Genomic DNA, 19,057 nt, shown 5'->3' on the forward strand with positions numbered 1-19,057 from the left:
AAACTGAAAAATTGGTCGTGCAAAATTATTCAGCCCCTTTACTTTCAGTGCAGAAAACTCTCTCCAGAAGTTCAGGGAGGATCTCTGAATGATCCAATGTTGACCTAAATGACTAATGATGATAAATACAATCCACCTGTGTGTAATCAAGTCTCCGTATAAATGCACCTGCACTGTGATAGTCTCAGAGGTCCGTTAAAAGCGCAGAGATCATCATGAAGAACAAGGAACACACCAGGCAGGTCCGAGATACTGTTGTGAAGAAGTTTAAAGCCGGATTTGGATACAAAAAGATTTCCCAAGCTTTAAACATCCCAAGGAGCACTGTGCAAGCAATAATATTGAAATGGAAGGAGTATCAGACCACTGCAAATCTACCAAGACCTGGCCGTCCCTCTAAACTTTCAGCTCATACAAGGAGAAGACTGATCAGAGATGCAGCCAAGAGGCCCATGATCACTCTGGATGAACTGCAGAGATCTACAGCTGAGGTGGGAGACTCTGTCCATAGGACAACAATCAGTCGTATATTGCACAAATCTGGCCTTTATGGAAGAGTGGCAAGAAGAAAGCCATTTCTTAAAGATATCCATAAAAAGTGTTGTTTAAAGTTTGCCACAAGCCACCTGGGAGACACACCAAACATGTGGAAGAAGGTGCTCTGGTCAGATGAAACCAAAATTGAACTTTTTGGCAACAATGCAAAACGTTATGTTTGGCGTAAAAGCAACACAGCTGAACACACCATCCCCACTGTCAAACATGGTGGTGGCAGCATCATGGTTTGGGCCTGCTTTTCTTCAGCAGGGACAGGGAAGATGGTTAAAATTGATGGGAAGATGGATGGAGCCAAATACAGGACCATTCTGGAAGAAAACCTGATGGAGTCTGCAAAAGACCTGAGACTGGGACGGAGATTTGTCTTCCAACAAGACAATGATCCAAAACATAAAGCAAAATCTACAATGGAATGGTTCAAAAATAAACATATCCAGGTGTTAGAATGGCCAAGTCAAAGTCCAGACCTGAATCCAATCGAGAATCTGTGGAAAGAACTGAAAACTCTTGTTCACAAATGCTCTCCATCCAACCTCACTGAGCTCGAGCTGTTTTGCAAGGAGGAATGGGAAAAAATTTCAGTCTCTCGATGTGCAAAACTGATAGAGACATACCCCAAGCGACTTACAGCTGTAATCGCAGCAAAAGGTGGCGCTACAAAGTATTAACTTAAGGGGGCTGAATAATTTTGCACGCCCAATTTTTCAGTTTTTGATTTGTTAAAAAAGTTTGAAATATCCAATAAATGTCGTTCCACTTCATGATTGTGTCCCACTTGTTGTTGATTCTTCACAAAAAAAATACAGTTTTATATCTTTATGTTTGAAGCCTGAAATGTGGCAAAAGGTCGCAAAGTTCAAGGGGGCCGAATACTTTCGCAAGGCACTGTATTTCTAAACGTTCCTAATATTAAGCACAGTGCTTCTATTTTAAAACAGGAGTATAGCCTACCTTACTGGCGTGAAAATGAACCACAGGAAAAGCATCTTCCATTTGCTATTTAAGTGCATAAATGACATGTATTTTTTCTCGCTGCCCCTATTCCGAGACAGGTGCATAATAATGATCCATTCTAAATCCTAACTTATGTCATATATGATGTAGTATATGTGAAGACAACATTAAATTGGGAATAGTTTGATGGGTGACATTATTAGCCTGTCACTTGTGAATGATGCCCAGCTTGTGTGCAGTAAGAAACAGTGCATGCTGTTTTTTTTTGCGATCTTTTTCAAATCGTAGTCGCACACCTTATGTAGACTAGCCCATAGGCCTATATTTTTTTATTAGGTTTGTATCACAACTAAAGTGGCCAAACAACTTCTTAAAATTAAGCACATTAATCCACTTTACAACAAGTGAAGAGTCTATCTGGCATCCATATGCAGTGTGTGAGTTTCAAGTTGGGGAAGATCATTTTCACCATAAAAATGCACCTTCATAATAAAAGCATTACATGCATAATCACATTTGCAGTCACTTTTGAGAATGGTGTTTTCCCGCTAATTGATTGCATTTTGGAACATTCAGACTTATAGCCTACTGCTGTGTGCATTTCTGCACTTCTAATGTGAAGAAATAGCCTAATAGTTTATCAACATGTTAAGCTAAACGTTCTGATCTGTTGCGTCAGACACATTGCTTTTAAACTTTTTTTTTTATGCTAGTGGTTATATTAATTTGGGATCTATCGCATTTCACAATTGTCCCAGACTATGCTTGAATATTTATTTCTCTCACGGAATAGAATAGGTCAACATTTGTACTATGAGGGATAGTATATTGACATAGGCTAGTGCTTTTGATTTTCATTTGGCCTAAATCTTGTCTGCTAAATGAACTAGTGTCACCCACAGCCATATGGCATAGCCAGATCAGGACCTAACATAACGACAACTCAGAGTACGCTATTCTTTTCTTCTGAAATAGACTACATTTTCTTCATATCATGTTTGTTTAGACCTGTCTAAAATAAATGATGAATTTATTGTGATAGTGTAGGCTATATTACATGGATTTATTAGACTTTTTAAAATGTAGATGTTCCTAAGGTCTGCATCAGTGGCTTGTAGGCTAACGCTTGGAAGCCTGGAGATGCTAAATGTGTTTATGTTAATTAACAGTCAATTACCGTGAGACCGGCAGTCTCATAGTATATTTTGCTTGACAAAATGTCATGACCGCCACAGCCCTTGTTGGCACTACCTGATTTTTAAATTCCTGAATAAGAAGTTAGTCACTTTCTAAGATGGAATTGACTCCAACACTGTGTAATGCACAGCCATGGTCATTTCACTGCAGGCGTAGGCTATTTGGTGACTTTCTGAAGATTTACATGTATGTTGTGTAATGGTCGCATATATTAATGGCATGCGCTCTCCACTGATGTCTGGTTACCAGGCAACCAGACCCCGGTGCTCTCATCACCAAGACACCTACCCAGAGTCATGCCAATGGTGTCTCACTGCCACAGGGTGGGTTTGTGTGGTTTAAGAGAAGTATGTTTCTGTACTTATACCAGCCAACGTTCCAGTCCTTTCCCTCCGTTTCTCTCCTCTTCCCTCCATCTCTCAGCTGTCCCTGTGGTGTGTATGTGTGGAATGTTCCGACCGGGCCAGAGAGGGAGTAGGGCTTCACAACAACATGTTGGGGGTCACCAGCTAGCATTCCTCTAAGCATCATTACACCCCCTGATGGTGCATGTGTTTGCATGCAGGACCCACCAACATGATACTACTCTATAACGTAGCTGCTATCGTCTGGAAGCTGACCCACTGACTGAGACGGTAACGTAGCTGCTAGCGTCTGGAAGCTAACCCACTGACTGAGATGGTAACGTAGCTGCTAGCGTCTGGAAGCTGACCCACTGACAGACGGTAACGTAGCTGCTAGCGTCTGGAAGCTGACCCACTGACTGAGACGGTAACGTAGCTGCTAGCGTCTGGAAGCTGACCCACTGACAGACCGTAACGTAGCTGCTAGCGTCTGGAAGCTGACCCACTGACTGAGACGATAATGTAGCTGCTAGCGTCTGGAAGCTGACCCACTGACTGAGACGGTAACGTAGCTGCTAGCGTCTGGAAGCTGACCCACTGACTGAGACCGTAATATGAGTCATGCCAATGGTGTCTCACTGCCACAGGGTGGGTTTGTGTGGTTTAAGAGAAGTATGTTTCTGTACTTATACCAGCCAACGTTCCAGTCCTTTCCCTCCGTTTCTCTCCTCTTCCCTCCATCTCTCAGCTGTCCCTGTGGTGTGTATGTGTGGAATGTTCCGACCGGGCCAGAGAGGGAGTAGGGCTTCACAACAACATGTTGGGGGTCACCAGCTAGCATTCCTCTAAGCATCATTACACCCCCTGATGGTGCATGTGTTTGCATGCAGGACCCACCAACATGATACTACTCTATAACGTAGCTGCTATCGTCTGGAAGCTGACCCACTGACTGAGACGGTAACGTAGCTGCTAGCGTCTGGAAGCTAACCCACTGACTGAGATGGTAACGTAGCTGCTAGCGTCTGGAAGCTGACCCACTGACAGACGGTAACGTAGCTGCTAGCGTCTGGAAGCTGACCCACTGACTGAGACGGTAACGTAGCTGCTAGCGTCTGGAAGCTGACCCACTGACAGACGGTAACGTAGCTGCTAGCGTCTGGAAGCTGACCCACTGACTGAGACGGTAATGTAGCTGCTAGCGTCTGGAAGCTGACCCACTGACTGAGACGGTAACGTAGCTGCTAGCGTCTGGAAGCTGACCCACTGACTGAGACCGTAATGTATCTGCTAGCGTCTGGAAGCTGACCCACTGACTGGGATGGTAATGTAGCTGCTAGTGTCTGGAAGCTGACCCACTGACTGAGACGGTAACGTAGCTGCTAGCGTCTGGAAGCTGACCCACTGACTGAGACGGTAACGTAGCTGCTAGCGTCTGGAAGCTGACCCACTGACAGACGGTAACGTAGCTGCTAGCGTCTGGAAGCTGACCCACTGACTGAGACGGTAATGTAGCTGCTAGCGTCTGGAAGCTGACCCACTGACTGAGACGGTAATGTAGCTGCTAGCGTCTGGAAGCTGACTCACTGACTGAGACCGTAATGTATCTGCTAGCGTCTGGAAGCTGACCCACTGACTGGGATGGTAATGTAGCTGCTAGTGTCTGGAAGCTGACCCACTGACTGAGACGGTAATGTAGCTGCTAGCGTCTGGAAGCTGACCCACTGACTGAGACGGTAACGTAGCTGCTAGCGTCTGGAAGCTGACCCACTGACTGAGACCGTAATGTATCTGCTAGCGTCTGGAAGCTGACCCACTGACTGGGATGGTAATGTAGCTGCTAGCGTCTGGAAGCTGACCCACTGACTGGGATGGTAATGTAGCTGCTAGTGTCTGGAAGCTGACCCACTGACTGAGACGGTAACGTAGCTGCTAGCGTCTGGAAGCTGACCCACTGACTGAGACGGTAACGTAGCTGCTAGCGTCTGGAAGCTGACCCACTGACTGAGACGGTAATGTAGCTGCTAGCGTCTGGATGCTGACCCACTGACTGAGACGGATATTCAATATTTTTTGTGCTAATGTATTTCCGCCACTCTCCTGGTTCAACATTTGTTTTGTTCAGTAACTGTTCAGTGGTTTTTAAAATTCTATATGGGTGGGGGGGTTTCAGTTCAGATTTTGGGGAATGTCTGTTTGGGGGAGGGGGTCAGGGGTTGAAGCAGGAATAAAGTTGGCCTTTATACACCGACCTTTCACCTCCCTTGGGGGTCAAACAGCACTTTGCTTAAAACAGCTCTCTGTGTTTTAGAGGTGAAATCAATACTCTCCTCAATGATCTCTCAGCCTATACACAAACACTTCAGTCAGCATCACTTAACCTATAGGACACATAGGCTGAACACAGCTATCCCAGAGCTCATTTGAGCCCATTGAATCTCCTTTTCACAGTGCTCTGCTCAGCTGCTCTGGACTAGTGGACACTAAAAAAGTGTTTGTAGTTCACTCCCATTCAGAAATAGAGGCTAGGTAGAGTAGAATAGGTTTGTATCTGAACTTCCCCTGCCTGTGTATTTCTTTAGTATGCATCGGTACACTTTCAAGACATCCATCTTTTATCCTTCCATCCCTTCATCCCAGCGCTGTGGGAGAGCAGGGCTGGTTAATTATTAAAGGAGTGTGACTGGCCTTTGGTTTCACCGACAGGGACAAAGGTTCACACAGACTCAGCGAGCAGTGTGTGTGTGTGTGTGTGTGTGTGTGTGTGTGTGTGTGTGTGTGTGTGTGTGTGTGTGTGTGTGTGTGTGTGTGTGTGTGTGTGTGTGTGTGTGTGTGTGTGTGTGTGTGTGTGTGTGTGTGTGTGTGTGTGTGTGTGTGTGTGAGAGTGTGTGGGCCAGAGAGAAAGGAGGTGGTGTTATTGCTAGTGTTTTATCAGGTAAACCAGGAAGGACCCAGTCGTGTAGCACACAGCAAACTGCCAGGGATTAGTTGTCCCAGGTCAGTCAATATGTGCACATCAGAAGTGCCGGCACCATAGATTTTTGTCACTGTGGGAAAATGAAAAGGGAAGCAAGGAAGAGGGGAGGAGGGGTAACATTACGTGGTGTTATCTATCTCTCTGAGAGTTAGTACAGGGTAGGCTGGGACAACCCGACAATGGAGTTGCATGGAGAAGACACCCCACGAGGGTTGGCAAAGGTTTGTGTGTCCTAGGAGGGCGGTACCGCAGTGAGGGCTGTGACTGGGGGATTCAGTTACTCCATGGGGAGAAGAACAACCCTGCCTCGCCCTTCTCCTGGGAGCCCATTGTGGTGTTGGAGGAACAGTGTGGGTACCTTGGAGGGAGAAGAAGGGCCCTTGAACCGACTCATACACACCCCGGCTCCGTGGTTTGTTTGTGGTCCCTCCTTGGTAGTCACACAACAAAAACTACTGGGAGGTGTGGCTTTCCCACCCATGTGTGACCACAAACAACCCTCCATGATGCCTCTCTTACTTGTCAGCTTACACTAATATCCTGTAAAGACAGGCCACTGTGGACAGGGTTGATAAATGATGCTATGTCAGCCAGGATGTCAAGCTCCAAAATGCACCTGTTGTTTTTCTGTACCTTCTCTGTTTCTTCTCTGCTTCTGTTGTTTGTGTCTTTAAGGCACTGTGCACACTGTCTGTTCAACCTGTTTGGTTGATGGTAAGACTGTGTTTCTGTGAGCTACATGCCCTAGACTCTAGACCTCAGGGGACAACACAGACAGAGAGGGAGGGAGAGAACTGGAAAGAGGAGAGCGGTGGATGAAAGGAGTGGAGAGGTGGAGAGCCCTCCCTCCAGCCCCTGTGGTTGCCATGCCGGCGAGCGAGGGGAGGGCCACAGATCAGAGATCAAAGTGGAGTGAGGGAGGGAAAGAAGGAGAGAGGGATGGGCCTTCTCGTGTTTCAGCCGAGTGGCTGGGGTTGGGTGTAATTCTAACCCCACAAACACACAGTGTCCCAGCCCTTCAGAACACACATGGTACATACACAGAAGGACTACCAGTGGAGCAGAACGTCTGGATGACCCTTGCCGTCTCACACAGTAACTCCAGACAGTTCGCCTAGCTAGCCTTTGTCCACCCTTTCCCCCTCTCTCTCTGTCTGTGTGGGCAGCAGGTGAGTGAATCCCTCGGTCTGTCTCGCTCCCTCCTTTCCCTCTCTCTCTGTCTGTGTGGGCAGCAGGTGAGTGAATCCCTCGGTCTGTCTCGCTCCCTCCTTTCTCTCGCTTTCAATCTGGCCATGTGGGAGTAGAACAGATAAGAGGTCTCAACGGGTTGCAACTGTTCTTAGAAATCGCTCTCTCGCCACCTGAGCTACTCTCTCCATGCCTGATGAATGTAAATATAGCAGACCAAGATGCCAAAGAGTGTGTTGACGCCACACACACACCTTATTGTGCCACCCCTGACCTGGAGAAGAAGAAGAGCGAGTGACTACACACAATCCTCTGGAACCCACATGCAGTGACATCACTTCTTGTGGAGTGGCGTGAGTCAGCGTATGCGACAGAAGGTCTCTGTGAGTGTGTGTGTTTTAAGCAAATCAGCCTGGGACCTGGGAATGGATTGGAGGATGCTGAAACGGCATAACCCTTCGTCTACTGGCTGTCGGCCTGAGTGTCAGCTGTTATAAACAGATCAACTGAAACACTGATAAACCACTGGAGGACCGTTGGCTTGTTGTGATTTAAACCCAAACGTGACCAGGAAGTGTCGCCCTGCCCTGTTACACCCCAGAGGAATACCTCTGTCTTTACCGGCGTGTGTGTGTGTGTGTGTTGGAGAGCAGGAGCGGTGATTTTCCAGATCGCTGGATTGCCTAATTGTCACTTTGGATTTGGGAAGCGCGCCCTGGATTTTGAAACACAAAGGACGAGAGTAAGGGAGGAGTTTATCTTGTTTGGCTCAATGATAGAAGAATGAAATGGAGCAAATTTGTTGAGATATGATTGGGAAGTGGGACTGTGGAACTACTGGAGAAGAAGACAGCAGGACTAAACTGTCATGTCAAATGACATTTTACTGTCACATATAGGGAAATTGACTTTGAATTGGATTGTTCCTTCTACAGCTCCACTTTGGATGTGGGACTTTTGATTCAGTCTCTATTTTTGGTTCTCCCAGAGTGAGGATGAGGAGGGACAGGAGTTCTGGGTCTTTCCGTAAGGATCGGAAGGAGAAGCCCGGGGGTCTCTCCAGAGCTCTTAGCTGGCTGAGTGTATCCTCTCTATCTAGACAGACCCGACGCATCTTCCGCAGCCAGTCAGAGCTGCACACACACTTCCACACACATTCCCGCTCACACACACACCTGCACCCAGGGGAGGCAGAAGATGAAGAAGACTGGGTGTATGAGCCGCAGCATCGCACAAGAACAGGTGAGACCTGAAGGGTGGCAAACCATCCGCCACGTTGGCACCAATATCTGGACATGACAAGTCTTAAATTACATGGTGGAAACCTGTCCAGTCCTTTCACATATCAGTGGCCACTGGCCAACATCCCCAGTCTGTTTGTATGTAGTCTGCATCTCTCTACTTTGACTCTACCTCATTTGAATAGATTTCCATTATCTCCCTCTGTCTTCCTCTGTACTAGCATCAGGAAGTGAAGGAGAGAGTTGTTTACAAGTGGAGACAGAGAAGTGGGCCACTGTCTTCTTACGGCCCATTATTGCCTGCCTCTTTGCCACAGGTGGTCAAAGTGCAGTGTGTGTGTGTGTGCGTGCGTGCGGGTTGGTTCTTCTATCCTTGTAAAGTCCCCACAAGGATAGTAAAACAAGGGAGAAAAAAGGCTATTTTAAGCTAGAGGTTAGGGTTACAATTTAAGTTTAGGGCTAGAATTAGGGTAAAGGTTTAGGGTTACGGGTTAGGGGTAGGTTTATGGTTAGGAAAAAAATAATTTTTAATGGAAATACATTTAAGGTCCCCACAAGGATAGAAGATCTAAACATGTGTGATAGTATTGTGACTTTCCGGAAGTGGGTGATCTCATGGGCTGGTGATGTCATAGGCTGGTGGTGATCTGAGCGCGTGGTTCTGTGCCAGGGAGGGAGAGAGAGAGACTTTGTGAGAGTGTAACATAGTGTTTTCCACATTATTGAGTAGAGAGACAGAGCACAGGCTAGTTCTACATTGTAGAATATTGATATTATTGTCTCATCCATATTTATCAATATGTTATTGATTTGTTATGTCAGAGAATAGGTTTTCTGGGGTGAGGTAAGCATGACATCTATTTATAGTTCTACCAGTGTAGTTTATCCTGATTGACGATATTATCAGTTCATTAGCTTCTTGCATGTCGCACGTACTGTTACACTGCGTCCGTGAATGTGTGTGTGCGCGTGAGGTCAATGCTGTCAGTGAGCCATTGGGTACATTGGTTGTAACCTAACCCTTGCCATCACCTGCTGATGGAAAAACACCAGCACTGCACTATTGTGTTAATGTGCACCAGCCACCATTAACACTGACCTGGTCAGGGCATCCCAAAATACTGGCATGGCCTTCAGTCAACTCTTCAACCAGACAGACGGGTAGAGGAATAACACTTAAGCTCTGTGTGTTTGTGCACGTGTGCACGCGTGTAGATACCTGCAGCGATCTTGTCATCTTCAGATCTGTGTCTGTATACATATTGTTCCTCTGGTTTGATTTCTTACATAAGGTTATCCAACTTTTGGTATTCACTTTGATCCTGCTCTCTTTTCCATATTCCGTCTGGGATTTTTTTGTTGTTGTGTATTTTCTCATCGCTATTCTCAGAAAAGCTTTGCCAAGCTAGTGGTCATAGTTTTGCATTTTCATAATCTAGAGAGTATTGATTATTAGCGATTTAGATATTTAGTCTGATTTATTCTCTATTGAATGTTTCACAGTCTTAGAGGGGAGTCCTGATTAGTCAATGATACTGTGGTAAATCCCATTGGGAAGGACGTAAAGCTTATTGTTCATTGATTAAGGAAACAATGAAACATAACAGGATACCATGTTAGTTATATGGGTCAATTTGTTTCTGTAAAACAACTGTGAGAAGGTCCATTTTTGTGACTTTTTTAAACTACATTTTACTCAAATGCATGACAATTAAATTATGTTGGCGCCATCTGAAATATAACTGATGCACACCACTACACTGTAGAAGGGAGATGATGAGCAAGTGGTGGCTGTGCGCTTGTGGCTCTCATTCGCGCTACTGCTCGCTCTGTTTGCTACAAATATATGTTGTAACCTGTCACTGATCTTAAAGGGATGAGGTGAGATTTGGCGATAAACCCTGTTTTTACTGACCCAGAGTCAGATGAACTCATGGATACCTTTTTTATGTCTGCGTGCAGTTTGAAGAAAGTTGGTCATTCGGTCACTTGGTATAACATACTATGAGGAGTCAACGACCAATCTTATTCACCTGAAAACTGAAATCACATCCAATGGGCCAATGAATGCCTAGCCCGCCCTCGGAAGCCCCGCCTACCTGGTTATAATTCCGGGGCTCGCATTCGTTTCCTTAATTCTTCGCTCTTCAGCTCGCCTGAAGGAAGAACTTGTCACACAAATTACTAACTTTTCAAGCATACGAAGACTATGAGATTCGGCTCCAATTTAGGTGTCTGTTAGTGGGTAGAGCGTACTCGCCCCCCTAGGTCCCTCAAACTCACCTGGATCTCGAAGACAGTTCCAAAGCATTTTTTCATTGTTCCCCTCTAATCAGGGACTGATTTTAGACCTGGGACACCAGGTGTGTGAGTTTTGGGTCTTGGTATCGGTTTTTGGTTTCAACTTGCGTTGGGCTGACTGTGAGAGAGATTGTGGTCTTCCCTACTTGGCTATAGAGAGTTTTCACAGTGCGAATCGGATGACATCAGTCCGGGCAGCCCAAAGTCCCGGCTTTTGAACCATTGGTGGTTAATGCGCCTTTGGTGGAGCTGTGTCATAGGGCGTCAGATCACCTGGCGGTGGATTGACCGTCTTCTCCCCCACAGCAGAGTTCCTTCAGGTTTGGGGGAAGATGTTTACCTCCCTGCAGCGGTGAAGTGTCGCTTACACGTTTAAAGATTTTGCCTATGAACTAAAGGCGACCTGGGATTCCCCTCATTTAGCCAAGTTGGTGCTACCAGGTTATGGCGAGTTCATGAATGTAGAAGTTATGGAGGATGGACGTGTGACTTTTTAGGCTTTTGACTCGAACTGACTTGATACCCTCACCAAGCCCAAATATGAAAAAGTATGCTATTTAAAAAAAGTGTGCAGTGCCTCAACTCTTCATTTAACGGATTACAGTTTGAATCGGACAGCAGCCAATCAAATTGTGCCAGCTGAGAAAAAGTTGTGCGTGGCAGTGCAGAGGAATGTCGGCAGGTGAATTCAGATGGAGCCCTTGGAAAGATGATACCCAAAAAGAGGATGCTGTATTAACAAACAACGGATTGCAACTTGCAAAACATGCAGGAAGAAAATTACATACAGAGGCACAACAACTTCCAACTTTGTTCGACATTTGAAGCTGCACAAAAAACACTAAGTCATGGCTAGTATAGGCAACAGCTATATCATTCATAACTTTGCTAGTGTAGCATGTTGGCTAACATAACGTTAAATCAATGAGCCTCCACACAGTCAGTCAGTGCGGGAACGTGATCATTGCACCCAAGATTGAGCTACAACTGGCTAGGCAGTTGGTAGCCTAAATCCTGCCTGATGTTACTGCTGTTCCTAAAATCATTGACATATGTTAGCCTACTGTAACCACACACACAGTGTTTGTGTGTGTGTGTTAAGGTTGGGCGATTGTGTACAAGTCTACATCGCACGATTGCGATCCTCGATAGTCGATCGCTATTGGGATGGTCTTTCTTATGGCTACCCATGTATTTCCACGGAAAATAAAGTTTATTTGGAAAGTAATAAATATTTTTTTAAAGCATTTATGATTTGCGTAAATGTAAGATACTAACTATTACTCTTGTTAAAAATATGAAATGGTATTACATTTGGTGAAGAGCACTTGTTTAGGACTCGAACTCAAAGTTTAGGACTTGAGACTTGTTGGACTGTCTTGACTTGGGACTTGACTTGGGACTTGAGTGCTAAGACTTGAAACTTACTTGTGACTTGTAAAACAATGACTTGGTCCCACCTCTGATTAACTTATCTTTACTTTTACTCAAGTATGACAATTGTGTACTTTTTCCACTACTACAATTGAGTGCAGGAAATGTAGAAATGTTAAAAGTGCTGAAATTTGTTTAGGTTGAATTGAACAGTATAAAACAATCAGAATGGAGAAAGACTCATTGAAATCACTTAGAATGTATGTGTTGATACCCTGGGATCATTCACTACTCATAAAGCAAATGTACAACTTTTATTATTGAAAAATGTAAAAATACCGTGATACTGTCCATTTAAAAAAACAAATACTGTGATATAATAATTTTAACCATATCGCCCAGCCCTAAGCTCGCAGGTTGCACATTTACCCTGATTACCACAGTTGCCTTGGTGTGCAGCATCAATTTGTGTGCATTATCAGGGTTCCCACAGTGTCCTGTGTGTTTGAGCCTTGGGCTGCCGTGGCAGTGTGCGAGTACACAGTTTCCAGGTTACGGCAGGTTTCCTGTGTGTTTGAGCCTTGGGCTGCCGTGGCAGCGTGCGAGTACACAGTTTCCAGGTTACGGCAGGTTTCCTGTGGGTTTGAGTCTCAGGCTGCCGTGGCAGCGTGCGAGTACACAGTTTCCAGGTTACGGCAGGTTTCCTGTGGGTTTGAGTCTCAGGCTGCCGTGGTTCATTGACTCTGGTTGATTCTATGCAGCGCTTTACCAAGTCATGTGTTCTGTTGTTTTGGACTTGTGGTTCCTTGTACGAGTTCTGACATTTCAGGCTCGCAAGAAAGTATTGTTCTTGGAACCTTAGGGTCTATGGACTTTTGCACATAGCCAAGTTGCAGCAGGTTTGGTTCCCTATATGGGGCTCTTACAGACTTCTCTGGTAAGTATTAGGGAAAAAGGTGGCTTCTGTAACCCATTTTTGGAGCTGGTCGAACTTGTGTGTACTTGGGCTGCGGTGGACCTCTTAGTTTGGTATCCTCTGAGCTGGCTTGGGGCATGATTTTATGTCCCCATAGTATGTTATACCGTGTGACTGACTGAAGGTGAATGTACAGTTATGAATATAACTACTGTTCCCACAAGGAAGCAACGAGGTAAAACATATTTGGGCCCCAAGCGTCAGGGGATTTGGGCTTGCTGAAGAGCGGTACTGAAGATCCTCCTTCAGGGACCAGTAGTTATATTCATAATGGTATGTTTTGCAAGACATTGTTACAAGTAGCACAATGACTAGAAGTCGACAGGAACAACTAACGCTAGTTAGCAATTGCACTAAGGCTAGTTAGAAACTTCCTTCAAACTGCATTCAGAGTAGAGGTCGACCGATTATGATTATTGGAGGACCAAAAAAGCCGATACCGATTAATCGGACAATTTTTTGTTGTAATAATGACAATTACAACAATACTGAATCAACACTTATTTTAACTTAATATAATACATCAATAAAATCTATTTAGCCTCAAGTAAATAATGAAACATGTTCAATTTGGTTTAAATAATGCAAAAACAAAGTGTTGGAGAAGAAAGTAAAAGTGCAATATGTGCTAAGTAAGAAAGCTAACGTTTCAGTTCCTTGCTCAGAACATGAGAACATATGAAATGTTCCTTTTAACATGAGTCTTCAATATTCCCAGGTAAGAAGCTTTAGGTTGTAGTTATTATAGGAATTATAGGACTATTTCCCTCTATACCATTTGTATTTCATTAACCTTTGACTATTAGATGTTCTTATAGGCACTTTAGTATTGCCAGTGTAACAGTATAGCTTCCGTCCCTCTAGTTAGCGCGTGCTAGCTAGCTAGCCATTTCACTTCGGTTAAACCAGCCTCATCTTGGGAGTTGATAGGCTTGAAGTCATAAACAGCGCAATGCTTGATGCACAACGAAGAGCTGCTGGAAAAATGCACGAAAGTGCTGTTTGAATGAAGGTTTACGCGCTTGCTTCTGCCTACCACCGCTCAGTCAGATACTTGTATGCTTGTATGTTCAGTCAGATTATATGCAACGCAGGACACGCCTAATAATATCATCAACCATGTGTAGTTAACTAGTGATTATGATTGATTGTTTTTTATAAGATAAGTTTAATGCTAGCTAGCAACTTACCTTGGCTTACTGCATTCGCGTAACAGGCAGTCTCCTTGTGGAGTGCAACGAGAGAGAGGCAGGTCGTTATTGCGTTGGACTAGTTAACTGTAAGGTTGCAAGAATGAATCCCCCGAGCTGACAAGGTGAATATCTGCCGTTCTGCCCCTGAACGAGGCAGTTAACCCACCGTTCCTAGGCCGTCATTGAAAATAAGAATGTGTTCTTAACAGACTTGCCTAGTTAAAGGTTAAATAAAGGTATAAAAAAATATATAAATAAATTGGCAAATTGGCGCCCAAAAATACCGATTGCCGATTGTTATGAAAACTTGAAATCGGCCCTAATTAATCGGCCATTCCGATTAATCGGTCGACCTCTAATTCAGAGACATAAAAATGGTATCCATGAGTTTCATCTGACTCTACGTTGGTCGAAAAGTTGCTTAATTGCCACAATCTCGCACTATCCCTTTAAAAGCTCATCTCGACAGAAAAAAACAAAAACAATATTTTTCAGTCAGAATAAGTGTACTTATAAATAACATCTGACTCCAGCTTCCCTGCCAGACCAGTTAAAGCCCTATAGGCTGCCACGCACCGGGCCTGTGTGTGTGTATATATAGCTCCTAATGACTGGCTCTGGGCTGCTGTTTGCAAAGCAGCAATTACAGTGCGGTTGCCACCGGTGATCTGTTGGATGTTTTCCTTGGTTGCCATGGCAGTGGTAGGAGGCGGTGCAGACAGCGGAGCGGAGAGTTCTGGTGCTGTTCCGTGTGATCTCCCTATTGTGAACTCACTCAGCCAATCAGAGCCAGAGAGACACACCCTTGTTGTCATTGGATGCACTAGGGAAGGTTGAATGAACTAAAACTCAGAATAATGAAAGGAGCCTAGCTATATCCAGGACACATTATGTAGATGTCTTATCTATGCTATTAGTTTTTATTGTTACACATTATATCACATGGCCTAATGTTTTGCACATACTTTCTTACTTTAACATAGGTTGAGAGCACTAAGGCAGCTGTTTTTCCAAATAGGATAGAAATTACCAAGTGTCATTATGCCAGGGGCCTGTAGGTGGCGACAGTGAGCTGATAGTGTTGTCCCATACACTTTCAGCTCATCTCTTATCTGTCCTTATCACTGTCCTTATCACTCCCATAGCCACTATGTTCCCACTTTCACTAGACATGGACAAACCAATCACCTCAATCATTTACATTGAATACCAACTTGCTTTACTGGACTTCACTAATGAACCACTCAAGGACCTGACATGTTCAGTAGAGAGGAATCTTGTACAGAAGGATTGAACACTCAGGTTCCAAAAGCCAATATCTGTCTGGTGCATCATCCTGGGAGGGACCAAGCCAGAATAAAGACTAGACCAGTCCCATAGCTTCTCCATGTTAGCCAGTCAAATCTCCTTTCCCTTTTATTAATATGAGTTTTCTATGTAAATCGTAATATGGGTTTTACAGTACCATGTTAGCCGCAAGTCTAATATGGGATTTGCAAGCGTGTCAATGTTTGGGTTTACCAATCTGAATGAACGGTGATTTGAGATAGCACAGCACATTAACCCAAATAAACATGCCAAACCAGAATTGGGTCCTACCATGTTATGAAAGGTTATTAGTGGGATATGAAAGGTATTTAGGTTCATATTCTATGTTGGAGTGATCTGCTGTAACTCCTGAGAGGCTTGTGATGATGCCCTCATAATTGTCTTTTGGTTTCGAAAGACAAGCACATGTGCGCGCACACACATACAGTACATGTACACACACACACACACACACACACACACACACACGCATACAGTACATGTACACACACACACATACAGTACACACACATTTTGGGGTCTGTGGCCCAAGCCCAGTTGTCCTGTAATTCCAGATTAACAGAACTCAGCAATAGTGAGACAACATTGGCCCACTACTCCTGGCCTAGCTCTGATGTTACAAGACTGAGCTGTCATTAAAAGATAGACATGTGCCATCTGCCACTGTGGCTCGAGACCTAGGACCAAACACACACACACACACACACACACACACACACACACACAGTCACAGTGCAATTTGATAAGGCTTTCCTCTTCTGACTAAATTATAACAGGGCTGTGATATGCCGTATTGTATTATATTACTGATGCTGGCTGAGTATACATGGTCTTTAACAGCCTTTCTCTCTCTTTCTCTTTCTGCCTCTTCTATGTGCTGATAATGATGACTGACTGGGGATCATATTCAGGTAAGTCAACCCTCTCAGTTTTAACCTCCTTTTAACCTCTCCAGCAGTTCCTGGATTGGTCCTATGTGACATTTCAAAGCCCTAAGCTCCCACAGACCATGATGGCTCAACTGTTATCTGTCATTTAAGAGCGTTACTCCCATTTGAACCAAACTGAAGCTTTCCCCTGAGCTATTTGGTAGAATTACACTCAACTTACGTAACAGGGCACCTTTTCATAATCATAACTCCACATCTTATTGTCTGCTCCCTGGCATCCTCTTATCTTGGTATTATGGGATGTATCCATGGACGCCATGACTCGAACCTGAAAGAGGATCATCAACATTGTGATAAAGGGGATAGGAGAATAGGCTTATGTTTGGTATTTGGTATTTTATTAGGATCCCCATTAGCTATTGCAAAAGTTCCTGGGGTACACGCAAAACAAGGAAACATGACATAATACATAACATTAATAGACAAGAACTGCTCAAGGACAGAACTACATTCATTTAAAAATGACACACACAGCCTACATATCAATACATACACTCTAAATATCTAGGTCAAATAGGGGAGAGGCATTATGCCGTGAGGTGTTTTTTTAAAAGCCAGGTTTGCTGTTCATTTGAGCGATATGAGAGTTATATGAGTTTATACGAGAGTTCCATGCAATAATGACTATATAATACTGTACGCTTTCTTGAATTTGTTCTGGATTTGGGACTGTGAAAAGACCCCTGGTGGCATGTCTGATGGGGTAAGTGTGTGTGTCAGAGCTGTGTGTAAGTTGACTATGCAAAGGTTGTAGGTTTTAGGGTCATGTAGGTTTTTCTTTGCCGCACTTGACCACATGACTGGACAGTAATCAAGATAAGACAAAACTCGAGCCTGCAGGACTTGCTTTTTAGAGTGTGGTGTCAAAAAAGCAGGGCATCTCTTTTTTTATGGACAGACCTCTCCCAATATTTATTACCATTGAATCTATATGTTTTGACCTTGACAGTTTACAATCTAAGGTAACACCAAGTAATTTACTCTCCTCAACTTGTTCAACAGCCACACCATCATTCATTACCAGATTCAGCTGTGGTCTAGGACTTAAGGAATTATTTGTACCAAATACAATGCTCTTAGCTTTAGAGATGTTTATTACTGGCCACCCATTCCAAAACAGACAGCAACTCCTTGTTAAGGATTTCCGTGACTTCATTAGCTGTGGTTGCTGACACATATATGGTTGAGTCATCAGCATACATGGACACACAGTGTTTATTTAATGCCAGTGGCAGGTCATTGGTAAAAATAGAAAAGAGCAGAGGTCCTAGAGAGCTGCCCTGCGGTACACCACGCTCAAGATGTTTGTCATTAGAGAAGCTTCCTGTAAAGAAAACCCTCTGTTCTATTAGATAGATGGCTCTGAATCCACGAAATGGCAGAGGTTGAAAAGCTATTAAACATGTTTTCTCAACAACAGGTTATTGTCAATAATATCAAAGGCTGCAGTGAAATATAACAGTATAGCTCCCACTTTTCTTATTATCAATTTCTTTCAACCAAACTTCATTTGTGTCAGTGCATTACATGTTGAGTGCCCTTCTCTATAAGCATGCCGAAAGTCTGTCCGTTTCAGAGAGATAGCATTGTATTTGGTCAAACACAATTGTTTTTAACTTGTTTGCTAAGACCTGTTAGCAAGCTTATAGGTCTGCTGTTAGAACCAGTTAAGGCCGCTTTACCAATCTTGGGTAGCGGATTACTTGAGTTCCCTCCAGGCCTGAGGACAAACACCTTCCCCTAGACTCAGATTAAAGATAGGAGTGGCTATTGAGTCAGCTACTATTCTCAGTAGCTTTCCATCTAAGTGATCAATACTAGGAGTTTTGTCAATATTTGTCAATAGTTTTCCCATCTCTTCCATACTAACGTTCCAAAAGTACATTTAAAAAAAATATATTTTGTACTTTTACCCCTTTTTCTCCCCAATTGGTAGTTAGTCTTGTCGCTGCAACTCCCGTACGGACTCGGGAGTGGTGAAGGTCGAGAGCCATGCATCCTCCGAAACACAACCCAACCAAGCCGCACTGCTTCTTGACACAATGCCCGCTTCACCTGGAAGCAGAGGAAACACTGTACACCTGGCGACCGTGTCGGTGTGCATGCACACAACAAGCCATAGGAGTCACTAGAGCGCGATGGGACAAGGACATCCCTGCCGGCCAAACCCTCCTCTAACCCAGACAATGCTGGGTCAATTGTGCGCTGCCCCATGGGCTGCAACAGTGCCCGGACTCGAACCAGGATCTCTAGTGGCACGGCCAGCAACTGCGATGCAGTGCCTTAGACCACTACGCCACTCGAGAGGCCACACTTTTTTTTTTTACCATGAATACGATGTCTCACTGTTTGTTATTGGCATTTCCTGCCTACGTTTGCCCACTTTGCCAGATGGATTTGTGATGTATAAGCCATCTGATTTGATGAAAGATGGAGTTGAATTAGTCTTTCTACCCATAATTTCCATCATTCTTT

The 19,057-nt window shown here is 44.3% G+C and overlaps 1 protein-coding gene across 3 annotated transcripts in view; it reads left to right on the forward strand.

Annotated features, from left to right (window-relative positions):
* LOC139407248 (NHS-like 1b) overlaps positions 1-19,057 on the forward strand; it is a 167,280-nt gene that overhangs the window by 70,365 nt on the left and 77,858 nt on the right. Inside the window, exon 1 of one of the 3 annotated variants that reach the window (XM_071150858.1) lies at positions 7,054-8,460. The exons of the other annotated variants lie outside the window; for them this stretch is intronic. Within the exon in view, the coding sequence (XP_071006959.1) occupies positions 8,214-8,460 (247 nt within the window). The 5' untranslated portion in view covers positions 7,054-8,213. Of the gene's footprint in view, positions 1-7,053; positions 8,461-19,057 lie in introns of those variants that run through there. 3 annotated transcript variants of the gene reach the window in all.

Source organism: Oncorhynchus clarkii, chromosome 4 (genome assembly GCF_045791955.1).
Source record: "Oncorhynchus clarkii lewisi isolate Uvic-CL-2024 chromosome 4, UVic_Ocla_1.0, whole genome shotgun sequence".
In the NCBI taxonomy this organism is placed as follows: domain Eukaryota; kingdom Metazoa; phylum Chordata; class Actinopteri; order Salmoniformes; family Salmonidae; genus Oncorhynchus; species Oncorhynchus clarkii.